Source organism: Panthera pardus, unplaced genomic scaffold (genome assembly GCF_024362965.1).
Source record: "Panthera pardus isolate Hobbes unplaced genomic scaffold, ASM2436296v1 HiC_scaffold_24, whole genome shotgun sequence".
NCBI classification, from domain to species: Eukaryota; Metazoa; Chordata; class Mammalia; order Carnivora; family Felidae; genus Panthera; species Panthera pardus.
In genome coordinates, this window is record NW_026526810.1 from 110140657 (window position 1) to 110166475 (window position 25819).

Consider the following 25819-nt stretch of genomic DNA (forward strand, 5'->3'; position numbering starts at 1 on the left):
CAATCACTTTCCAAAATTAAATCATGTTTCTTTGAAATTAACGTTGTTCTAACAGAATAATGGTCTCTTAGAAATTATTTTTCTTGGGGCGCTTGGGTGGCTCAGCTGGTTAAGCATCCAACTTCGGCTCAGGCCATGATCGCACAGTTCATGAGTTCGAGCCTGGCATCAGGCTCTGCTGACAGCTCAGAGCCTGGAGCCTGCTTCAGATTCTGTGTCTCCCTCTCTCTCTGCTCCTCCCCCCGGCTCGGGCTCTGTCTCTTTCTCAAAAACAAATAAAACATTAAAAAAAATTTTTAAAGGGGGGCGCCTGAGTGGCTCGGTCAGTTAAGCATCTGACTTCAGCTCAAGTCATGATCTCACGGTCCATAGGTTCAAGCCCCACATCGGGCTTTCTGTTGTCAGTGCAGAGCCTGGAGCCTGGTTCAGATTCTGTGTCTCCCTCTCTTCTCTGCTCTTCCCCTGCCCTCTCTCTCTCAAAAATAAATAGATGTTAAAAAAATAATAATAAATATTAATATTTAATATTAATATTTTTAAAAGAAATTATTTTTTTTCTTCAAGTACTTACAAGATTCTCTGAAAGGCAAAGCCAAGCCCAGCCTTCCACAACACATCTTGCTTAATGCCTGTCTGGCAAAGCAGCTGCAAAGAAGCTGGGATTCAGCATTTTCATCTAGCAAATTGTTGGTGAGCACTTCTATCAAGAATAGTTTCTCGGGACACTTGGGTGGCTCAGTCATACAGGCATCCGACTCTTGATTTCGGCTCAGGTCATGATCTCACAGTAGGTTCAAGCTCCACACGGGGTTCTGTGCTGACAGCATGAACCTGCTTGGGATTTTCTCTCTCCTCTCTCTGCCCCTCCCCTGCCCATGCTCAGTCTCACAAAACAAAACAACCAGCCTTAAAAAAAAAAAAAAAAAAAAAAAAAAAAAAAGTTTCTCTACTTCAGCTCTATTTGGAGCTGGGTTAATTCATTGTAGGGGACTATCCTGTGTATTGTAAGATGGTTAACAGCATCTCTGACTTCTCACTAACTGGTAATGTCATCCACCTCCATCACTGCCCCTCCCCTCAAGTTGTGACAAACAAAACTGTCTCCAGACATTGCCAAAAGTCCCCTGGTAAATAAAATTGTCCTCAGTTAAGAAACACTGATCTAAAAACTGATAAATGTGAATTTTCTATTACTATCCAATAAAACTATCTCTAACTTTGAATTCAGATCTTCACTGTATATTTTGCTTTGGATCTACATTTGTCTCAGTCTGTGTCCTCACATGTTGATGACTCTCAAATCTGTATCTTTAGCCTTGTGTCCTCTCTGGATTCCCAGACGCTTTTTACAGCTGCCTGCCTCTGTTCTGCTGGCATCTTGAATTTGGTGTGTACAAAACGAGTCTCATTGTCTTCTCTCCCGCAAACTGCTCTTCTTCCTTTATTCTTGGTCTCCCAGGTCAGGACCCTACCAGTTAGTCACTTACTGGTTCCTCACTCCTCTGTCTCCACCTGTCACATGAAATTCACCTGAGTCTGTCTAAATTCAAGATCCTCTGTCCCAAGTGTCACTTCCATAGCCGGTGAGTTCATCTCATCTGGTTTGCTGCAGCAGTCCTTAACTTCCAGCTTATTCTCTGCGCTGCCTGTATAGTGCCCTTTCCAACATGGATGTCTAATCATAGCAGAGGCCTCATGGGCTGGCCCTGCCTGCCTTTCCAGCCTCATCCCTCAACCACTTGTACTTTAGGCTCTGGCCATAGCAAACTGCTTGCTGCAGGCTCCTCACCCCCTTGCCTGACACTCCAACCGCAACTCAGACTGTCTCTCCCCTCTAGCCCTTCCACTCAGAGCAATGACTCTCTTCTTTTTTGCTACACCTGGAGAGACCTGAGTCTTCACTTATGAGGCACTGCGGGAACCGGTTCATACATCTACGTCCCTAGTGATCAACTAGTGTCTTGAGAATGGAAACCACAGTTTATTTCTCTCTGCCTGCTCCCCAGGGCTCAGTGGGTTCTCTGTAAATCTGTGTTGAATAGCAAATGAAAGTGCCTAGGGCAGAAAGGGGCTACCTGGGATTTTAAAGTAGCTGCAGGGTTGTTTTGGTGTTTGTTTAGTTCAGTGAACATTTACTGAGAACCGGCTAGGTCATAGGTGCTAGGAACAGAGGAAGGAACAAGGCAGGATCTTTGCTTAGAAAATTCACATCACAATTCACATCACATTTAACATGAGATGGGAGTACAAAGTTCGGTACAGAATGATAAGGACAAGTGTAATGCATAAAGTGGATACTGAGAGTGAACTAGATCTGTATTTGGGAAGATTCTCCCCACCCCTGAAATAGGCTTCTTAAAAGTACAAAAAGATCCCTTTTCACCATACTCTAATCCTTTCTGTGTTTAGTCTACTTCTGTTTGTTGTGACTTTTTAAAATGACTTTGGCTTGGGGCGCCTGGGTGGCTCAGTCAGTTAAGCATCCAACTCTTGATTTCAGCTCAGGTCATCATCTCACAGTTTGTGAGATCGAGCCCAGCGTTGGGCGCCATGCTGACAGTGTGGAGCCTTCTTGGGATTCTCACTCTTTCTCTGCCCTTCCCTCCCCCCCCCCCACCCCCGCCCAAAATAAATAAATGAACTTGAAAAAAATAAAATGACTTTGGCTTGATGTTGCTTATCAGATTGGTTGATGTTGTCAGCCTCTCATTCTGTTGCAGAACCTGAACCTGTATTTGTGTGAGGTGATGGTGTAGAAATATTCCAAAATCAGCACTCACTAGTTATTATTTACTGTGTCCTCGTCATTTTGTGCCCTTCTTTTGAGAATAAGGTTGCAGGTAGGCCATGCTCCTGCCTCCTGATCTGAAGCCTTTGACTTAACCATTACTGTGTTCTTCCCTGGAGTCATGCATTATTTCATAATTAAAGCAAACTGGGGTCATATGTATAGAATGTGCAGTCTACAGAAATTTTTATCCTTTTATGTCAGTATGGCATCTTTTTCTTCTCTGTTTTTTGGGTTTTTTTTAATGTTTATTTTTGAGAGAGAAAGAAGAGAGAGTATGAGCAGGGGAAGGGCAGAGAGAGGGAGACACAGAATCTGAAGCAGCTCCAGACTCTGAGCTGTCAGCAAGAGCCCAACTTGGGACTCAAACTCATGAACCGCGAGCGAGATCATGACCTGAGCCAAAGTTGAATGCTTAACCAACTGAACCACCCAGGCGCCCCTCTTCTCATCAATTTTCTTAACACTAGTCCTACCTATTTCCCTTTGTCTGCACAGTGCCTCTTAGCTTGTAACTTAACTAGTTAGTAAATACAACTCTGTTCTTAAATGAAGATTAGGAAAATTGATCCTTAGGGAGACCCATATGTGTGGTGTCCAGGAGCCATGAAAATGGGTTGCTTAGGAAGATGAATAAAGTTGTTACACTGTTGAACAGAGGTGAAGGCGGCGGTAGTGATACTACTTACAGAGAAGGGAAAAAGGGATAGGTAAAAGCAGAGGGGGAGCTAGGGAGAGATCTTGGGCTCTGAGCCTATTGAGTCTGCTGTCACTTTGGAAGGAGGAGGTGGTGGTGGAAGAAGTGGATGCTCAGGAGGGATGTTAGGGCTTGGAGATGAATCTGTGTTGGCAGGTGAGATGATAGAAGTATGAAGAGGATCTAGGACAGAACAGTAGAAAACGCACTTATGGGGAAACCAGAAAAGGCTGAATTTGACAAGAGGAAAACCAAGAGAAAGATATTCCAGAAGCCAAAGAAAGAGTGAAGCTTCATGGCATCACATGTGGTAGGAATGGACTAAAAAGAGCCCACTGGCTTTGGCAAGTAGGACCTCACAGGAGCGTCTCGGCAGAAAGGCGAGGGAGGCGGCCTGACTGTAGTGGGCTGAGGAGTGACTGGGAAACCAACAGGTGGGATGTGTGCACGTAGACCACGTGCTCAGAATACTCCTCTTCCTTTTGGGTCGGAGAGGGAGCTCATACAAATGAAAAACCTGGCCGTGTTCGCGAGCCGAGAGAAGGACGGGAAATTGATTGAACATGCGTGGGAACGGGTGGCCGCAGAGTCTGAGGAATGTGAGCATCAGCCAGGTGGCGTGGGTTTGCCAGGAAGAGGCCCAGGGACGCCTGTTTCTCCAAGACCAGAGAGAAAACCGTTAGAAGTATGAAAGGCAGATGTTTGTGGAAGGAAGGGAGAGAAGTTGGGGTGTTCGTTCCTGGCCACATCTCTCTTCTCTGTGAGGCAGGGACCTATGCTAGCAAGTAAGGGCCGGAAGAAAGTGGGAAGAGTGTGAGGACAGTGGCAACACCCTGCGTTGTCGAGAGTGACTCCAACTGGGTTAATTCATACTGTCCCAGCAGAGGATGACAATTTAAGACAAAATAAGACATTTATGATGAGTCCACATCCGCAGGGCTGCAGACTTTGCTTCACTAGTGCTCCATTCTGACACAGGACTGGAGAGCGTCTGGTGAAAGTAATCCGGGTTATGGGATGACCCAGTGGGGGCGGCAGACTGACTGTCTGAAGCAAGCAAACTGAGGACTTTGTTATAGAATTCGCAAAATGTTTGGGTAAGTACTAGACCAGAAGTCCAGACTTTTGGTGCTCTGATGCTAATAAGCATTCCCCACTCGGAAGTATAAGTTGGAAAATAGAGGCAAATAGATTTCTAGCCTATTCTTTGGCTGCATTCAGCCCTCGAAATGTTTTTCTAATTTTGTTATGGCATTTGAATATGGTTTTAAAGTATATTCAGTAAAAAAAAAAAAGTATTCGGTAAGATGTCATCATTGTCTCCCATGGGTTGGAGGTGGGGGGAGCCACCAGGTGTTGGAAAAGCATGAAACTCAGAGCAGCTGGTCCCTGTACCACAGTTTGATCTTTTTAAGACCTCTTACTGTGATTCCCAGTGTTGAAACTTGTGATTCAAGTGCTGGTTTCAGGCTATATAAGATTTGAAAAAGTCACTTGAAATATGGCAATACGTGTCATTAAGAAGTGTTTTTATTTCATTTTTATTTTTGAAAATGCATGTGCACACCTGTCCCCTTAACAGCTAGCATACTTCAGGAAGTTAAAACCTTTATACGGCATGTTGAGAAGTCCCACACACTAGCTCTCCTTTAGTTATTTCACAGTTTTCCCTGCTCAGTGCTGGAATTGTGTAGGAGAAAGTGTTCACTGTCAACTGTTCTCTATGAATAGGGATGTGTGTGGATTGAAAGAAAAATTATATGCTCTGGTGTTACCTGGTAAAGAAAAGAAAGAAGAATAACCTAAGAATTTCCATGCCAGCCTCAACTGCCATCTAAAGTAATTGTGAGAATCTGTCATCACCTCACACAGTGACCCAGGGAACCAGAGGTTGGCAGATTGGCAGGCCAGGTGTTAACTGTGAGGTAGGAGAACTGTAGCCAAAGAAGTGGCTTCAGGAGCATGGGATTTTTTCGGTATCTCCTATAAAGGAGGCAGCCTTTATAGGCGAGGCTTGGTGTGTTGGCTCTGGTGAGAACCCATTTTGAGCCATCCTTTTGCCTAGCTCTGAGCATGAAGGAACAATCAAGAAGCAAGAAGGCGCCTTGGGTGGTCAAGCATCAACTCTTGATATCAGCTCAGGTCATGATGCGGAGCCTGCTTGGGATTCTCTCTCCCTCTCTGTCTGCACCTCCCCTGCTTGCTCACATGCACTGTCTCTCTTAAAACTAAACATTAAAAAAAAAAAAGGCAAACGGGCGCCCGGGTGGCTCAGTTGATTAAGTGTCTGACTGTGGCTCATGTCATGATCTCACAGTTCGTGACTTCAGGCCCCGCGTCGGGCTCTGTGCTGACAGCTCCGAGCCTGGAGGCTGTTTCAGATTCTGTGTCTCCCTCTCTCTGCCCCTCCCCTGCTCTCACTCTTGTCTCTCTTTCTCAAAAATAAATAAAACATTAAAAAAATATTTTTGTTTAAAACAAACAGAGAAGTGGGGCGCCTGGGTGGCTCAGTCGGTTAAGCGTCTGACTTCAGCTCAGGTCACGATCTCACAGTCCGTGAGTTCGAGCCCCGCGTCGGGTTCTGGGCTGATGGCTCAGAGCCTGGAGCCTGCTTCCGATTCTGTGTCTCCCTCTCTCTCTGCCCCTCCCCTGTTCATGCTCTGTCTCTCTCTGTCTCAAAAATAAATAAAGGTTAAAACAAACAGAGAAGTGCATACACACACATATTTGTATGTACACTTTTTTTTTTTCTCTTTTAGGAGCAGAAATGCATAAAAACAACAGGCAGAATAGAAGACGTGTGCGAAGGGGCCACCAGCAGAACCCTTGGTTCAGACAACACGTTTCTGACGAGAGGCAAGTGCTGCTGCCCAGTGCCACCCCAGCACGTGCAGCCTGTCCGTGAGCGGGAGTCACAGGGTTCTCATCAAAAGGCAGGGTCTGAGCCGGGGCCCAGTGCCACTGCTGCAGGTCAGCCTGCCACCACCGATTGAGTAGTTAAGAGATATGGCCGGACTCTTTTCTTCTGAGAGTGACCATGACCTCTGTACAGAGTATTAGCCAGAGGCTTAGAAGGAGACCTTAACAGATAGAACTCGAGAGCCATTTTTCTGTTTTGCAGTCTTTTTCTCTCTCTCTCTTTTTTTCTAGCCAATGAAAATAGCTTCCCGGAGACCTAATTTCATTTAGCCTAAGTCCTTAGAAAGGCTAAGTATATAATATTGTATATAATAAACACAAAAAGGTGTAAAGAATAATACAATGAATGTCATGTACCCACTACCTAGTTTAGAAAGTAAAACTTAGTCTGTACTCAAAGTCCCCAGCATAAAACATGTTCCGTTCTCAACTTATTTTTCTTATGGCCAGAAGTCCTGTTGGCCTTGAGCTGTGGGGAGTCTCTTATCCTGCTGTAGGTGGGCATCTTGTTCTGGGACTGGACTGTGTTTCTTTCATGCAGAAATCTTTCCACAGCCCCCTCCTCACCAGAGAAAGCCTGCATGCCAATTTCAAAATTCTGCCGTACTTCAGACCTCCTTCTAACCTGGACGGTTGTCTTAACTACAGGGTCAGAAGATGCCAGATACCAAGAAGCTTCTCTAGAACAGATTAACCTAAACAGTAATAAAAACCACCAAAGTGTTGTGAAAAGAACAAGGGCTTTGGAATCAGAAGGTCTAGGTTTGACACTCTGCTTTTTCCTATGTGAATTTGGGCAAGTTACTTCACTCTGAGTCACCCTTGGACAAGAGAGCTAGTACAAGGTTTGCAATACTGTTATGTAAAGCCTCTGATGGGCTTCCTGCCTCTGAGCAGGCCCTTCATACATGGTGGGCCTCATTAGGTGCAGGATAAAATCGGTGACTCTGAGCCAGAATCCCAGACTTGACCCCATATTGTGGAAAGATCAGGACGGTGCCCAGTGTTTGTATGTTTTGTAAGGAGAGCTATGGATATTTTGGGGGCCCCGGGCCTTCGCACAAGAGTCCAATGTGCAGCGAAATGTGATCTGTGCAAAAAGAGCACTACTCTTCCTGGCAGGTACTGTGGAAACACGCCAGGCAGCCACCTTTTGGGCTCCATAGACAGAATGGAACAGCATTCCTTGGACTAGAAATGTAGACGTTTGTCATGATGCTTAATCCTTCTCTTGATGCTTAATCCTTCTCTTGCGGCAGCCAGATGAGCTGCCTCAGAAAGGTCCAGGCCATAAAAAGGGAGAGCAAATGATTTTCTCTGAAATGGCATAGTTAGAATTCACAGACAGAAGAGAAAGTTCTTTCATTCCTTCAGCCTAGTGATTCAGTTTGTATTCCTTTGAGGGATAGGCAGGAAGTTCTTGATTGTAAAGTGGATTTTGTCAGGATTCTAAAATTAGGTGTTTTGCTGTATCGTTATATCCTTCAGCCTGTAATTGCCACAGAAGCTGCTTGTAGTTTTGCAAATCAGGTGTTTAAACCATGGCTCTATCCCAGTATTAACTGAGCAAATCACCTCTGTGCCCTGAACCCCAGTTTCTCCATCTGTAAGCTTGTGTAGCCAGGTAAAATTTAAACCCTTTGTACTGCCGAATCCAATAAAGAATGAAATGCACCTGGCCTTGTAACTGCTGTTGAGCTGACAGATGAGCCCAGCTGGTAACATTCTCATTGGCAAAGATTTCTGTTCCCCTTTTCATTTGGAAATTTTGAAAAGATCTCACAAAATGCTCACATGAGGAGACAAGGAAAGGGAATTACTGTGACCCGTGTCCTGTTAAGGATGAGGAACCAAAACCTTGCCCTGACTTCTGTATATTTGTAGTAGGTAACACTGCTTTCCAGGAAAACAGAGGTCAGAGCTCCCCAGGCAATCAGAAGAATCAGAGGGTTGAAATGAAGGCCATGGAACTGCCTTGACTGACCCCAGCAGGATCCCACAGTCAGAGAATGACTGGGACTCAAGCTCCTCACTGCAAGTTATTGTGACTGTGTGTCAACAGGTGTAACACAGTGGCACAGCAAAGCCCACAGGATTCTGGCCGTGCCGATGATGACGAGGCCCCATCGACCTCATCTGGCACAGCTGGGAGTTCTTCCGCGCCAGGTGAGGCGTCTGCTGGATGGTAGACCTCCTGTGTCCCTGCCTGTAGAAAAGATGAAACCTCATCCTGCCTCATCATCTGGTTCTGTTTTGGCTGCCCTTCTTAGCCATGTGTGTCTGCACTTGCATGTGGGTGAACTCCATGTGTGTCAACAACGCCCGTTCCCGGCTTGGAGGAAATTCTGGAGCAAATTAAAACACTGACTAAACATCCTGACTGTGTCAGGAATGGGGATTCTGAGGCAAATGGCTCCGCCAGTGCAGGACCGAAATGGGCATCGGACGGGGAGTGACAATGTTAGCCCACCTCCTGCCCCTCAGAAAAGACAGGCATCTGTAAGGGGTGGTGTGGACAGATCACTGGGTTCCTTCATAGGTAGGTCAGTGCAGTGTCTAAGTGGATTTCATTTCTTTTTGACTAAAGATCTTCCAGGGTATTACTTTGACCCGGAAAAGAAGCGCTACTTCCGCTTGCTCCCCGGACATAACAATTGCAACCCCCTCACAAAGGAGAGCATCCGGCACAAGGAGATGGAAAGCAAAAGGCTGCAGCTGCTGGAGGAAGAAGACAAGCAGAAAAAGGTGGGCTCCACACTCGTGATGGCCACATCCATCCACTGCTGATAGGAGGTACCGAGCAGCTGCCTCTGTAACACTTAGCATGGTGCACTTCAGGGAATGTGACATCAACCTTCCACCATAGTAATCTGATGAAGCGAGTAAGAAGGCAAGAAATCTCCCACCCCCCTTTTCTTATCTGCAAAGTTTCATCAGTGATTCTCACATCTTGTCCTTTCTCAGAAGAATCTTGGGAAGTGGCATGAAATGGTTTCAGTACTTGTATATTTTAAATAGAAAACCGAGGGATATGGTTTGGATATGAGGAGTTCCTGCATCCCTTCTGGGGATTACATCCCAGCACATTTCAGTGGTTTATGGGGGCCCCCGGGTCACTAGTAGTCGAACAGAAAGCAGACGTGAGTGACCAGTGCCATTCTTGTGTTCACTAGTGGGGTGGCTTCATCTCCCCAGGCATAAATTGATGGGGAGTCTGGACGTGGGCACCAAACCAAATTCCTAGCTCACACGTTCTTTCTTGTGATGGACTTTTCCTCTTGCCAAGAAGAGGAGACCATTAGAACTTTATGCATATAGTTTCTGCCAACTTAGTACGCTTGCTTTTTCATTACATCCTGTGGAACTGAAAACATTCTCCATTATCCCATAACATAAAACTTCATTACTCTTCTCTTCTCTTTTAATTTAGAAAATAGCCAGGATGGGCTTTAATGCATCTTCATTGCTCCAAAAAAACAAGCTGGGTTTTCTCAATGCCACCAGTTATTGCCGGTAAGACAATGCCTCGTTGTTAAGTTTCCTTCGTGAATATTCTTTTCCTATTTCTTATTTCCATGGTCCAAGAAGTCAGTCAGGATGGAGTACATAACCACTCTGTAAGGAGTCTTCACAGTTGGGAGAGGGGGGCTCAGCTCACAGCCTGCCTTCTGCTGCTAAAACCAGCCCTGAGTGAAGCATTCTCTCTGTAGAGCAAGGGAAGTGGCTCATGTAGGAAGCCAAAGAGAGAGAGGGGATCTAGGCAGAGAAACTGAGCAGAAATTTCTCAAGATGTTTCCTCTGTGTTACTTGAAATCATTTTTAGTGTAATAGGAGGCCCTATAGCTTCATTCCCATGAGATTTCTGCTCCCTTCTCCTCTTCCAGCAAGTTGTCACCCAAAATAGAGCATTAAACAGATGTATGTGTTCTAAACTTTATACACTTGTAATGTCTGATATAATTCTAACCAAAACTCTGTGAGCTAGGTTGATATTTCCCCCAGTTTCCAGAAGAGACTGAGGCTTAGAGTTGATTGACTGGCTCAAGGTAAAGCTAGAAAGGGTGGAATTGTCTGACTCCCAACATCTGAGCTCCTAACCCCTACATTCTGCTGTCTCCCTGCTGTGCACGGAACTCATGTTATGAAGAAACAGCTTGAGTTTGAGTGCCTTATAGCACTTACCGTGGAACAAGGCCCCCTTCAGGGAAGGCCAGCCATGCAGGAGGTATCTGCCAAGTCGGGTCGGGTATGCCTCTCCAAATTTCCCTCCTGAGAGGGAAAGGAATTAAAGGTCTAGGTAGAAATACCTCTGTTCACCCTAAAACATGCTTTGTTCTTAGTGGGGTTGCGGCCATGATGTGGAGAGAGAAGGGGGTCCATACCTGGTTCTTGCTAGCTGGGTGCTCTTTGGCCTGCTGTTTCTTGCATTTTTCAGGCAAATTCTTTTTGTCTCAAGAAAGAGTTGTACTAGATGATCCAAGAAAGAGTTGTACGAGATGATCCAAAGACAGATTGGTCTAGTTCATCTTCCTTTGACCCTGTGAACGGGCCACCCATTTCTCGGCCTTAGTTTTCCTAAGAGTTCTACAATTGAGGTTATTTAGGACCCTACTCAACTCCATTGCTGAGAATTACTTCGGAGGAGAAGTGGCTGACTAGGGGAGGCGGTCTCCAGGGTGTGGGCCAGGGCAGAGGCTCTGAGTCTGCTTCACGGGTGTCTTGTTACGACATCCATGCCCTCCCCGTCCCTCTTTCCCTCTGCAGTTTAGCTCATGAGCTGCGAGTGAGCTGCATGCAGAGGAAAAAGGTCCAGATTCAGAGCTCGGATCCCTCCGCTTTGGCAAGCGACCGATTTAACCTCATACTGGTGAGTGGGAGGGAGCGCCCTGCGGGTGCCAGAGGTATAGCTGCTGTCCCCGGACACTGCATGGCTTAACATTGGCTTTCATTGGGGCTAGCCGTGCGGAAGCCAGTGCCACAAAAGCAAGTGGTGTCCTCTTGGTTTTATGGTACTAACCAGTGCCTACTGGCTACCTGCTGGCAGGCGCTGAGCTGGCAGGGCAGGCTGTGCCGACCATCGTCACCCCCACTACAGCTCTTGTCATCTAATCTGAGAGCCTCAGCCCACCCCACATTGAGAACTGTCACAACGTAATTTTCCCTTTGGTGTGTTGTCTGCAAATTGAAAAGGTACACAGTGGACCAGGGGCTTCTAATCCTTTCTATACTGGGCATAATCTGGTGGTCAGACCTGAAGCACCAGTATCCTTTAGTAGCGACTATGTGTTATTCCCTTGCTTGCTGGCTCTGACCTCAGTGGCAGGGTCCTATAGGGTCTGTGCTCCTGGGCCTGCACGTCCAGCACAGCTCTGTCACGTCCTTTACAGGGAGCAGAGCATCTTCTCTGCTTTAGGTTAGACCTGGGCTGGAAGCCAAGGTTAAGGCCAGAGATTGCTGGAACCTAGGGTTCAGGGAAATGTTGGCAGAGGACCGAGAGTCCACTGCAAACAGAAGGCGATACACCACTGAGTTAGACCAGAAGCTTGAGGCCACAGGAGATCATGGCCTGTCCTGTAAGCCCTGTCCTTCCTGGAGGCCAGGAGACAGCTGAGAATTCGAGAAGGACACAGAATGGAGAACCTCAGCCTGGTGGTCTGCTGAAAGGACTGGAATCTGAAGCGACAGTGCCCACCCTTGAGGTCTTGCCCCAGGAGACCTCAACAGGAGAGCCCTTCTGCAAGGGGTATTCCAGGACTTGTGTTCTCTCCTGGCTTTACTCTCCTGTGTGTTTGGGGGCACAGTTTGACCTGAATCGCTAGAAAACTTTCTTGCAGTACTTTCCCCTCAGGAGCTCCTTCCCTGGGGTTCTTCCATAAAACTGGGTGGTGATGCCTGTGCTGTTGAGTATGGCCTGAGCCCCTGGTCCTCCTACTTCATCTCACACAAGGCTGGCACTAGTGCCCAGATCTTCCCAATCACCCAGGGTTAGACGTGACTGGCTGGCTGTGTGACCAGAGTATTGGGAAGGGAGCTTTGCCACCCAGAGATCAGCTTTTCAGATCTGATTCCAGTCTCTGTCATGATTCTTCAGGAAACTGTGCTTTCCAAGTAAATTTGCAAAGTGAATACAGTTTCACCAACATCCAAACCCATGTATGTGTGTATGTTGTATTTATAAGTATACATAAAACACTTAAATATGTAGGGTTTTGCTTTGAAATAGTTATTAACTACATTTAAAAAAATTTTTTAATTTGTTTTAATGTTTATTTTTGATAGGGAGACAGAGCGTGAGCAGGGGAGGGGCAGAGACAGAGGGAGACACAGAATCGGAAGCAGGCTCCAGGCTCCGAGCTGTCAGCCCAGAGCCCAACGCAGGGCTCAAACTCACAAACCGCGAGATCATGACCTGAGCCAAAGTCAGATGCTTAACCGACTGAGCCACCCAGGTGCCCCTAAAAAATTTTTTTTTATGTTTACTTCTTTTTGAGAGAGAGAGAGAGAGTACAAGCAGGGGAGTGGCAAAGAGAGAGGGAGACACAGAATCTGAAGCAACCTCTTGGCTCTGAGTTGTTGGTACAGAGCCCGATGCGGGGCTCGAACCCACAAACTGTGAGATCATTAACTGAGCTAAAGTTGGACGCTTAACCAACTGAGCCACCCAGGCCTGGCCCCTTTAATTTTTTTTTAACATTTATTTGTTTTTGAGAGAGCAACGGAGTGCAAGGCGGGGAGGAGCAGAGAGAGAGACACAGAATCCAAAGCAGGCTCCAGGCCCCGAGCTGTCAGCACAGAGCCTAACGTGGGGCTCAAGCTCAGAACTGTGGGATCATGACCTGAGCCAAAGTTGTACACTTAACCGACCGAGCCACCTGGGCGCCCCTGTAGTATTTTCTATTGTAATTTTTTCCTACAATGCAGTGGGTTTTTGTTTTTTGTTTTTTGTATCTCATTGAGGGGAAAAGTGCCCATGTAATGGGAATCCAGTTTTGTTTCCTCCTTTTACCCCTTCACAGTTATAACTAGCATTTTCCACATCGTTGTATGGCTTTCATGATGGCTGCGTGTCACCATGTGGCTCTTCCGGATGGATGTAGGGACTCTGCCAAACCGAGTTGTGAGTGGAGTCACTGTGCAGACCTCATGCCTCTTGACAGTTCCCCCTCATCACCTTCACCCCCACTCCTGGACTACGAGATCAGATGCCTGTTAGCTTTGCCCAGTGACAGCTGGACTGAGTAGGTGCAAGTCAGGTTACCTCCATGCTCCCTCATGGGTGGGAGCACTCACCAAGTGAAAATGCTCAGAGCATGGGATCTAAGACAGATGGCAGGTGGTCTTAGGCAGCTCACCTGGCTCAGCCTGGGAGGTCACCTATGGTCTCCTTTCCCCTCCAGGCCGATACCAACAGTGACCGGCTCTTCACGGTGAATGATGTCAAAGTCGGAGGCTCCAAGTATGGCATCATCAGCCTGCGTGGTCTGAAGACCCCCTCGCTCAAGGTGCATATGCACGAAAACCTCTACTTCACCAACCGGAAGGTACATTGCCTTTCCCATTAGCCTCGCGACCCCCTTTGCCTTGGATGCAGGGGGCCTGCAGTAGTTGGCCCAATTTAGAGTAGAGGAGAGAACCTTGGGTACCTCATTCTACCAAGAGAAAATGGAGTTTTAGATCTTGATAACCTATAAGGGAAGAAAAGGGCCTCAGGAGTTTCTTATCTTAGAAGAGAAATAACTGTCAATAGTTGGGAGAAGGCAACTGTCAATAGTTGGGAGAAGCAATAGTTGGGCTTCTTTAGGCTTGAGAGGCTTCTTTAACTGCTTATACAGACCTTCCCTCCAGAGGATCGAGGTGACCCGAAGGAGCCTATGCCAGGCACCGAGTTCCTGGGCAGTGGGCTGTTGTAGTCTTTGTGGATAGTCCTCCAGTGCATCAGTCACTCAGCCAGTCTGTGGCCTACCCAGAAGTTACATAAATAAAAAGAGGTTACATAAATAGAATATACATAAAGATGAGAGGGTACATAAATATAATACAGCACAGCTTGCCATCTAGGGAGCAACCTTTAAATTGCACTTGGGTGATGGCTGCATGTGTAAAAAGCTGTGTGACATTCTATTCATTTGGGACATGAGCCACAAGATGGATACAGGTTGAAAATGGTTTCGGAATGAAATGAAATACAGTATGCCTTTCAGAGTTGGGTTTTGTCCCCTTCTGTTGCCGAGAACCCGTCCCCAAATCAGAAAGTTACTAGATGTCTCACTGTGAGGTCCATACTGATGACAAAGGACCAAAGCCTGGGGGTTACTTCCTCCCTGTTCCTCTCAAGGCGCTACATGGTGGAGCAGGGAACTTCCCTGTTCTGACGTTTGTTCCAGCGTCTTTAAAAGGAGTGAGACCTGAAGAAAGAAGCCCCATGTCTGTATCCCTACTAGTTATTCCATAGGCAAGCATTGTCTATTTCTCTCCATGAGTTGGCAGTCAAACCAGTCTTTCTGTCTTGCTGTGTGTTTCCTCACCAGGTGAACTCTGTGTGCTGGGCCTCGCTGAATCACTTGGATTCCCACATTCTGTATCTTTTGGCAGACGAAGAGGTTTGGTGGGCAGGCCAGGCCCTGATGAGGAGCTGAGTGTCTGTGGGGTTTGTGAGGTGGCGTCCTAGGGGCCAGAGAGGTCTGCACCATTTTGTGTGCACATCTCACCCTTTAGGAAGGAGCATTGCCGCTAGGTAGAGAACAAAGATTCCCATGGAGCACAGAGAAGTAGTCGAGGTCCCAGGGTGACATTGATGTCACTATGTGCCATCACTGTTAAGATCTGTAAAAGAACTGGGGCGCCTGAGTGGCTCAGTCAGTTGAGCGTCTGACTTCAGCCCAGGTCATGATCTCGTGGTTCGTGAGTTCGAGCCCCACATCGGGCTCTGTGCTGACAGCTCAGAGCCTGGAGCCTGCTTCGGATTCTGTGTCTCCCTCTCTCTCTGCCCCTCCCTTGTTCACACTCTGTCTATCTCTCCTTCAAAAATAAATAAACATTAAAAAAAAAAAAGATCTGTAAAAGAATAGTAAAGCCTTAGGCAGAAACCCCACATCCTCCTGAGGTGAAGGAGGAGGAACTCAGAGCTGCAGTGGTTTGAGGGTGGGCTGGACCCCTTGCGGGGGAAGGCTGAGGGCGTACATCAGTAAAAGGGATTCCTTTGGCATTGGACATGAGTGTGTGGGCTCTGTGCCTGGGGTCCCTGCCAGACATGGCCTTCTTTAGAGCCCTCTTCTTGTAGCCTCTTCCCTCTCAAGAGAGCGATCAGGGTTCTTCTACTAGGAGCACTGGAGCGTAGTTTCAGGCTAGCTAGACCCTTCCCCTGGAGTCCCTGAGGGCTCTTGACGCACAAGACACCTGTCTGTCTCGTGCTTCTGAGAGTAATATTGTTTGAGCCAAAGCCACACATTCATATGTCTTGTCCTTGGTTCTTTTCCATAATAAATGAGTTCTTGAAACTATGTGACCACTCATTGTACCTAACACCTATTTCGTGAGTTGTCACGAGGCTAATATTAGTTAATATCTATGAATGCACTTAGCACAGTGCTTGTCACATCATGGGTCCTCAACAAATAATGGTTTCAAAAAATTGGAACCTGTTGGGGTTTTTTAGTTTGTTCTATGGCACTCTGTCTCTCTTTTTTTATTTTTATTTATTTTGAGAGAGAGCGTGAGTGGGGAAGGGACAGAGAGAGAGAGAATCCCAAGTAGGCTCTGTGCTGTTAGTGCAGAGCCACACGCAGGGCTCAAACTCAAAAACCGTGAGATCATGACCTGAGCTGAAATCAAGAGTGAGATGCTTAACTGACCGAGCCACCTAGGCATCCCCACGGCACTCTGTTTTTAAAACATTTTATTTTATTTTAAAACACTCTATTTTAAAAACATTAGCGATTCTGGTTATACATTTTATATAAGACACACAAAATTGTGTGTGTTCTGTAAATCAAAAATTCTATGTGGTTTTCATTTGGTGGGATTCTGTGGAAGGATAAGGCCACCTGTTACTGTGATCTTACAAGAGGACAGAAGAGACCAAGTCTTAAAGGAGAGAAAACAACCTTGCTCTCATTTCTGATCTTAAAACAGGATAACATTTTCCCATGTTTCTCTCCTTAGGCTAAGGAGAGGATAAAAATCCATATAATTGGTTTTAAAGATACGGTCTGTGGTAGCTTCATCAGCTACTTGCCCTCTGGTGATCATTTCAGGTAATCTTCAGGCTTCTGTGCACCCGCTGCTTCTGCGGAGGGTCCTAGAACTCATTTAGACCTGTCCTCTGCATTTTCCCCCCAAAGAACGGTGGGAGGTTCGATCGAAGTTGTACTTAACTGGGCTTTTCAATAACCCGTGGCCTATTAAAGGGTTAAATCTAATACTGACCCCGTTAGTATCCTATAGGGTTTAAGGGTAACCTGGATCTTAGTCCTAGTAACTGAAAGTGCATCTGGGTAGGGACTCCCTCCCCGCATCCTCACCCTCCAAACCCAGAAGGAAAAAAGGTTTCTTTAGGAAGGGCTAAAGAACACTGGGCTGCCCAGCTCCAGTGTTATTATTTATGGCTTCAGCACTCTCCATACTGCTATATTTAACATGAGGCTTACCACCCAAGGCAGTGTGATGTGTACACATCACACATTCAGACGATCAGTAATGTTGCTTGATTGCTTTGCAGGTATTTACATTTTTCACTGAGGTATGTGTTCATTCCTCCAAAATCTGTTGAGTTTATATGCAATCCCTGTGCAAGGTGCTAGAAATGGCAGCGCAGCAGGTGCTCAGTCTGTATAGTGAGTCTGTGGGGCAATTGGATGCAAGCGGGAGAAAGGGATTAGGGTGGCCTTCCTGGAGGTGATCCCACACAGAAAGGAGGGGACAGAGCTCACAGCAGAAGGAAGAAGCAGGAGGGAGCTTGCACATTGCACAGCAGTAAGTGGTCTGATGTCTGATGTCTCTGGCAAGGTGGGGCCTTGGCTGCTGGAATGTTCTAGAAGATTGTGGCCATGGAGGTATTTCTTACGAAGCAGTGTGGGCAAGAGACTGGTAATGGTGAGACCTCAGGCAGAGAGCTGCTGCAAGACCGAAGGCAGGGGAGAGGGTGTGATGGATGAGCAGGAGCGGAGGAGAGGCATGCGTCCAAGAGGCTTAGGATCTAGGCCAGGGAATGGAGGTGGAAGAGAAGGTCTGAGGAGGGAACTCCGAGAGGGCGGTTGTGGAGGCCACGAAGGAGCGTGTGGTTGGAAAGTGTCGTGTGGCCACAGGCAAGACTGGAAAGTGTTGATGAGAGTGAGAAACAGTTCGCTGGAGACCTTGGGGAGAACACCTGATTGGAAGAGGAGTGTCAGACCTGGGTTTCAGTGAGCTGAAGAGTGACAGGAGGGCAAGGAGGTAGAGAAACACAGACTCCTGTCGAGAAAATTCTGCCTGTGAAGGGAGAGGAGCCAGAGCAGTCGGAAGACAGATGGCCCGGTAGACATGCGGAGGCAGTTCAAAGGAAAGGAGACCCAAATGGCTGTGATCTGATGGATCAGCACATCCAGTTGTAGCCCAGGAAACTCAAGTTAAAATGAGATGTCACTTTATACCCGTTCAGATGAGCAAAAGTTTTAAAAGTCTGATAGTGCCCGGTTTGGCAGATGGGGGAAACTGCTGGTGTAAGTAAATTGATAAGACCCCTTTAAGTTGCAACCCCTTGTGACCCCACAGTTCCGCACTGGGTTTAGACACTGGAGCCTGTTTACAAACTGCAAGTCGTGACCTCTGCCGGTGGGCCATTAGATCCATTCGTGAGCAGCACTTTTTTTTTTTTTTTTTTTAATGAAACAGACTAGAAAATAATCGGTTCCATATTTAGTAAGAGTAAATATTTTCTAAAACTTCTGTTTCAGTTATTTGCGTGAATGCAGTGCGTGGTAGCGTAAAATCAAACTCCTAGAGTGGGTTCAAAAACAGAACAAGTTAAGTACCCATCAGCAGATGAATTGTATATTCATCCACAGTGAAAGTGAAGGAACAGGAGCTACAAGCTTCAATACAGATGAATCTAGAAGACAGCAAGATGGAAAAGCTGTAGAAGATACTCTAAGGAAATAGAGCATGGCCCAGACCTCAGACCAATTTTAGAATGGGATTCTGGGTAGGGGAGGCGTTGGACTGGGGAGGGGTCAGAGAGTCTTTTAACTGTGACATATTTTTCCTTTTAAAACATCGGGGGGCGCCTGGGTGGCTCAGTCGGTTAAGCGGCCGACTTCGGCTCAGGTCATGATCTCATGGTCCGTGAGTTCGAGCCCCGCATCGGGCTCTGTGCTGACAGCTCAGAGCCTGGAGCCTGTTTCAGATTCTGTGTCTCCCTCTCCCTGACCCTCCCTCGTTCATGCTCTGTTTCTCTCTGTCTCAAAAATAAATAAAGAAAAAAAGAAAAAAAAAATTTAAAAAAAAAAAAAAAAAAACATCGGAAACTGGGGTGCCTGGGTGGCTCGGTTGGTTAGGTGTCCCACTTCGGCTCAGGTCACAGTCTCACAGTTTGTGAGTTCAAGCCCTGTGTCAGGTTCTGCTGACAGCTCAGGCCTGGAACCTGCTTCGGATTCTGTGTCTCCCTCTCTCTTCCTGCTCTTTTTCTTTCTCTCTCTCTCTCTCTCTCAAGTAAACAAACTTTAAAAAAAAGTTTAAAGAAACAAAATCTGAAACTAAATCTAGAAAACGTAAGCGTGTTAAATCTGGCTCACGGCGTTACAGTTTCTTGAAGGGTACTAATGCCCATTCTCTTCCCAGAGGAGAGCCTTGTACTTGACTGCCCTTAACAGCTTTCTAGGCTGTGCCTCATGGGAATCGCAGAGACTCCAGGCTGTGCCACCCTGCTCCCAGCATCGCTGTTTGTCAGTAGTCACCCAGGTACTGGGGCCTTTTCCTTTGGATAAGGAGGTGCTCTGAAGGAGGTCTTGGTCCCTGCCTCCTAGGAGCTGCAGTCACAAGAACGGTGTAGACTCCGTGGTGAAGGTTGGGACAGGAGGGGTGGGGACCGCAGAGTGGGTGGGGACAGCCTACAGAAGCACAGTAGGATTCTGTAAACTGGACCCAGGATTGGTACTAGAAGCAGGTGCATCTTTACACACCCCTCCATTGACCCCTTCGTTGGGGTCCCCTCAGCCAGAACAGTTAGGAAGAGTATGTAATGAGTGCAAGAGATCAGAGTATTGATTTGGGCTTCCTGCACGGACCATGCAGAAAAGCATGGCAGGTGCTGCTGGGGATGTTGGCATTCTGTGTGCCTGAAGGCAGTTGGACTTCTCCTTCCTGGCAGCATTCTGGATATTAAGTTTTCAGTCTTTCAGAGAATTAGGATCAGTTAGACGAGGGTCAGACCTCTAAGAGTGCAGGGCTTCGGGTAGACCTGGCGTGGGTCCCGGCTCTGCCCCTTACCAACTTGAACAGATTGCTTAACTCCGTGAAGAGAACACCTACCGCAGCAGGTTACGTGGAGGGTATGAGGCACACTTAGCCCGCTGCCTGCCGTTTCATTGTACAGCAAGCTTGCGTGGCAGGAGCATGTGTTATCCCGTTTTATAGATGAGGAAAGTGAGGCAAAGAGAGGTTCAGAATTTGCCTTACAAAACTAATCTATGGTGTCATAAGTCAGGAGAGTGATTCTCTTTAAGGAAGAGTAGGGAGATGGTAATTGGGAAGGTTATCAAGGGTACTGGAATATTTTGCTTTTTAACCTAGATGATGGTATAGCTATACTTACTTTGTGCTAACTCATTAAACTATATACTTGAAATTTGTTATCAATTTTGTTATCACTTTAAAAGCTTATTTTACAAATGTTTTCCTTGAGATCACACATCTAATAGTGTGATGTGGTATTGAAACCCTCTTGTAAAAACACTACACTGCTTTTCTGATGGCAGTTAGTAGTTCTAATGCTACTACTGGGAAGTCGGGAAAGATGTGCTCATTATCAGAATGACCACTTTTGAGCCAGGTACCCCAGTGGAGTGTCTCTTTTTTTGCTACCACAAAACCCAGAATGGGGCCAAGATATAGATCCTTCTGAGCAGTCATTCCTGGAGGTTTCCCAGAACTAGTGGTCACTGGCCTGGCAGCATAGAGAGGAGATCTTCGTCCCTCCAGGGCAGCGACCCTTTATAGTCACTGTTCCCATCAACAGGAGAACGGCCCGGCATGCTCTGCAGTTTCCGGATCCCTGGGGCCTGGTCCTGTGCATGGTCCCTGAACATCCAGGCAAATAACTGCTTCAGTACAGGTGAGCCATGACTGACTCCACAGGTTCCCAGCGTAAAGAATTTCAGACTTCAAACTCCCTGTCCAGGCTGTGAGTGATCCTCGTCTCTCTGCCCCATCCCTATTTGTCAGGCTTGTCTCGGCGAGTCCTAGTGACCAACGTGGTGACAGGACACCGGCAGTCATTTGGGACCAGCAGCGATGTCTTGGCCCAGCAGTTTGCTCTCATGGTTGGTTGGATTGGGAAGGGGGCACTATAAAGTTTCCCAAGATTGGAAATTGTGCTGGACTGAAAATGATTCCTGTGTGGTATCTGGTTGTCCCTCTCTTTCAGGGGAAAAAAGGACATCAGAGAGGATTAATGGTTTACTTGGTGATTGTATGTGCACTGGAGGAAAGTTGGCTGATTCAGAAAGGCCTGGCTAAACTGGCTTTTGGTTTTGGTTTTGTTTGGGTTTTGGGTTTTTGGGTTTTTTTTTGGTTTTTGTTTTTTTTTTTAAGTGCAAAAAGGTGATTTTATTAAAGCACAAGGACGGGACCAACGGCAGGAAGCTGCCTAAACTGGCTTTAAACAACTTCCTATTTAAATGAATTGTTAGTACTTCTTAAGTACCGGGATTAGCCATCAGGACAAGTAATTTTTTTGACATATAAATAAAGTCTCAATTCATAACACTAAATAGCCTCATACCTAGCTTTCAATTTACATATTTTAAATTTTAACAAAATTCTAGTCATTCCTACTTTTCAGAGACTTCCCCCGTTAAAAAATGCCATCTTTGTTTAAAAGCCTGGAGGAGTGTGCAGACTGCCAACCTGCTGTCTTCTGGAAGCACAGAAGTGTTTCTGCATGTTTCATGTTTCTGCAGCCTTCTGCCCTCTATTTGGGACTCCATGACTTCCCTGGATGTCTCATCTCTCCTTTCATACTCCCACCCTCGCTTCTCACAAAGGACCTTCCTTGGTGGAGATAAGGCACCATCACATGGGCTTCACAGAATGAGGCCTAAGGGTCCAGTGCAGCCAGTGGGGAGGACACTGGAAGACACATGGGGTCCAGTTCTCTTACCCTTTCCTAAGGAACTCCTCCAGCTACCCTGAGGCTCAAATCCCCACCAAGCCATCAACCCACACCTCTGATCCCGGGGCTGGGAGAGGGGTGCGAGACAGGCCTTCTGTTCTGGAAGGCACACCCCTCCCAGCCTTAGAGGAGGAGGTACCAACCAGTGCCTTTTTCCATAGGCTCCTTTGCTGTTTAATGGCTGTCGTTCTGGGGAGATCTTTGCCATTGATCTGCGTTGTCGAAATCAGGGCAAGGGCTGGAAGGCCACCCGCCTGTTCCACGACTCAGCAGTGACCTCTGTGCAGATCCTCCAAGAAGAGCAAAACCTGATGGCATCTGACATGGCGGGAACGGTAGGGTAGCACTGACTCTTTCGGGCCACTGCAGCCACTGGCCCAGAGTTCTGCCAGATGAAGGGCTCTTCAGAAGAGACCCTCATGCAAGACAGTAGCAAGGGAAAGGCAGTTGTGGGCTGTGCAGAGGTGGGAGCCCAGCCCGATCTAGACAGACACAAAACTGGTTTTGATGCTTTTGAAACTTAAGATTTTCCTAACCCGGAGAGGTGTTTGGACGCCACCTTGTCCTCCCTGGCTTCCGCGCCTAGTTCGCTAGTGTGCCTGCCAGACTCTTTCTGATGGCCCCTTGTGCTTTCCACAGATCAAGCTGTGGGACCTGAGAACCACTAAGTGTATAAGGCAATACGAAGGTCACGTGAACGAGTACGCCTACCTGCCCCTGCACGTGCATGAGGAAGAAGGCATCGTGGTAGCAGGTACCTAGGGAGGGGGAGATATTCTGTCCTGTCAAATAAAACGGCAGAGGGGGAAATTACTCCAAATCTGAACTGAATACTTGGGACTGTGGACTCCTGAGGTCAGGGGGACCAGATGGGACGTAGAGTAGGACATGAGTAAGCAGCAGTTAAACATCCACCAGTTGGACAGCCCTTTGTCCCCATGTTAATGGGACAACATCACCTCAGTAACAGGCAGGTTAGGTGCAATAAAATATAGCAGCTTGGGAGACCTGGGTGTCCACCTGGTCAGCATTCAGTGGGACCCTTAGCCCATCCTGTTGAAAAGCTTGGGCTCCCTGTTCTTTGAGCTCACTTTCTAGCAGAGGATGCTGAGAAAAGAAATTAAGGTCATTGTAACAGCACTGGTTCCTGGTCCCCTTAACACTGTCCATGGGGATCCATGATCTGCAGAACAGGAGCTGAAATGTCTAGCCGCTGCTTTGAAAGGAGCTACAGGTTGATCACAGGTTTTGAGTTTCTGGGCTACAAAATGTTCTGATAGCATGAAAGCTCAGTGGTTTGACAAATTAAATAGTAGGCCCTTGACAGAAGGAATACGTTCTTGGTCTTGACAAGTCCTCACATTTGCAAATATGCCTACAGAATGTACTTGTTCCCCACGCCCAAGAAGCGTCACTTGGTTAGGACTTTCTCAGGCTGATTTACTACTCTCACCGCCAGCAGCAGTTAGCTTCCCGCTTAGGCCTAGTTTCCATAAGTTTTCATCTAAGAAGAACTTCTGTGTTCTGGATAATATAAAAGAGAGAAGCCCCGTTGAGAGGCAGACCTGGGTAGGTGGGCTAGCTGCAGTAATCGGTGAACTGCGCGGCCTGAATCCATCCACAGCCGAGGGAGTGCACGGTCTCGGCTGACCACAGGCACAGATGTGAAATCCGGGAAGCCCTAAGGTCTGCCCTCCTTTCCTCGGAAGCTCTCCAGTAGTGTAGACCGCGTCTGGCCTGCCGCAGCCAGTGGTTGTTAGGTGCCACATCCCTCACAGCTCTGGGCCCTAAAGACTTACGTGGTCTGACACACTGAGCCATCGAACCAGAAACAGCACAGGGCACCTGGGTGGCTCAGTCAGTTGAGCGTCCGATTCTTGGTTTTGGCTCAGGTCACGAGCTCACAGTTTTAAGAGCTTGAGCCCCACATCCACGCTGCTGGCAAGGAGCCCGCTTGGGATTCTCTGCCCCTCTCTCTCCACCCCTCCCCTACTCACGCCCTCTCAAAATAAACTTTAAAAAAAGTGTTTTTTTTTTTTGAATGTTTAAAAAAATTTCGTTAAACTGGAAAAAGCTCTGGGGAGCGTCATCACCTGGTTTGTCCCCGGGATGTATTAAAGTGAAGAGGTCTTCCTGGTCACTATTTCACAAACAGGAAATCAGTTGCAGTCACCCTCTTGAACAGCCCTTGACAAGAGAAGCAGAGCGCCCACCTGTTAGCCGACATGCCTGGGGCACCATCCGAGGCGTCGCCGGCCAACGCATTTGGTCGCTTGGAATACCTGCAACTGGTGGTGCTTCTAGAGCACAGGAAGACCTGGAACTTTGATTTTCAAGAAGTACACGTTATCGACAGAAATAGTTTCCATTTGCATTTGTGCTTTGGGTCCCGTGGAGTCCTTTTTAGCCTTAGGAATTGCGAGAAGCCATGTCCACATGTATACACGTTCTCCTGTGCATCCTCTCACTAACCTGCTGTGTATCTTCCCTCTTTCTTAGTGGGCCAGGACTGCTACACAAGAATCTGGAGCTTCCATGATGCCTGCCTGCTGAGAACCATACCTTCCCCACACCCCACCTCCAAGTCTGACATCCCCAGTGTGGCCTTCTCGTCTCGGCTCGGGGGCTTCCGGGGAGCCCCAGGGTTGCTCATGGCCGTCCAGCAGGACCTTTACTGTTTCTCCTACAACTAATTCCACGGGGTGCAACCCAGAGGGATGTGGACTTGACTTACGGGAGTGAGGAGCAGCCATGCCTCTGCCACAATTCCTGTTTCCAGTGAGGGCATTTTAAATGGGTGCTCTGTGTACACAGATCCCATCCATCCGGCTGCTGGGAAGAGGTGCTATGTTTTAAGTGGAGATCAGAGAGCTCGGAGGTCCTTTTCATAAAAGGTACTTGTTTCCTGTTGAATTCCTTAGAATAGCCTGTGCCCCACTCCCCTCTCCTCCGCCCCGGCCCTTTTCAAACAAAAACTCTGCTAAGGGCTGAAGATTGGCAGTAACTGAAGTTTTCTTTCACCAAAAGCCCTTTCAAGAAGGGTAATGGGATTGGGTGAGACTGTTAGTGTAGTCAGTGCTTGGGTCCCAGAAAGGTGTGCGCCTGGACTGGAGAAAGCTGGGGAGAAGGGGAAGCAGGGAGTCCTTTCTCTGAGTCTCTCGAGAAAGATTGAAGGCTGGATTGCGGGGGGGTGGTCATTAAAAAGCCTTCTCAGACTCATTCAACATCAGTGGCAGATCTTGGATCCCCCTTTTATTACCATTCATAGGCATTGGGAGGAAAAATGGACCTTTCTAGATGCTAGAGGTTTTAAACAGGCCCTAGCATGCATGCCTTTGTTGAGGCACCTCCCAGCATGTTAGGTACAACAGTTCCTATTCCTGTTATGGTGATTTGAATGGCAGCTTCATGGGCCTCATCTCAAAGAAAATTGGTTTTCATTTTTTGTAATCTAGGAGAGGCAGTTTGTGAGCTGTTTATACAAAGTTTTCAAGAGCCTGTCTTTCTACCGAACAATAAACCAGAAAGAACGATGCGTAGTGTGTTGCTCTGTCAACGGTTTAGAAGATCATGATGCTTGGCCGCTACAGCAACGAGCCAGCGCAGTAACGTCTACTCAGATCTTAGACGAGGAGTAGAGACCAGCTTCGATGGCTTTGCAAGAGAGCTTTCATTTTTTGTGCCTGCTTGAGGTGCGTGCCTCAAGAAGCCGACCCCCTATGGGCTACAACAGGAGGCTCCCCAGCTCCCCTCCTGCTAGGCTGTGGGGGGCTTGGCTGTGTCCCTCCACCCCAGGCCGCAGCCCCTGTTAGAACATAGCTCTGCACGTTCCAGCAGCTTCTACTTGTCTCTTCAGACCTCCTAACTGCACCTCACTGTTGCTAGCCCAGGAACTTCAATTAAACTCTTCAGTTACTCCCTTGAGTGTTAGTTACATCTTGTTTCCTGCCAGTACAATTTAATATACAGAAAACCAAATCTGCCCCCCAAAAAGATGAGCGTATCAGGTTGGTCATCTGACAGGTGAGCTATTTACATGCTATATTTAAAA

The 25819-nt window shown here is 47.3% G+C and overlaps 1 protein-coding gene across 4 annotated transcripts; it reads left to right on the plus strand.

Moving 5' to 3' along the window:
- The first annotated feature begins 577 nt into the window (after positions 1-577).
- On the plus strand, positions 578-24583 carry DCAF4 (DDB1 and CUL4 associated factor 4). Of its 4 annotated transcripts, XM_019427049.2 has the most exons (14): positions 578-690; positions 6245-6341; positions 8467-8570; positions 8992-9149; positions 9835-9917; positions 11169-11271; positions 13802-13945; positions 14933-14982; positions 19258-19337; positions 20614-20709; positions 20820-20917; positions 21930-22103; positions 22408-22522; positions 24268-24583. In XM_019427049.2, exons 2-14 carry the CDS (start codon positions 6253-6255, stop codon positions 24459-24461), a joined length of 1488 nt encoding a protein of 495 aa, XP_019282594.1. In that variant the 5' UTR covers positions 578-690; positions 6245-6252; the 3' UTR covers positions 24462-24583. The 4 variants fall into 4 exon arrangements, with proteins under 4 accessions (XP_019282594.1, XP_053745543.1, XP_053745541.1 ...); XM_053889568.1 differs by lacking the exons at positions 578-690; positions 6245-6341 and having other exon boundaries at positions 8455-8570; XM_053889566.1 differs by lacking the exons at positions 578-690; positions 6245-6341; positions 8467-8570; positions 21930-22103 and having other exon boundaries at positions 8996-9149.
- Positions 24584-25819: the final 1236 nt, after the last annotated feature.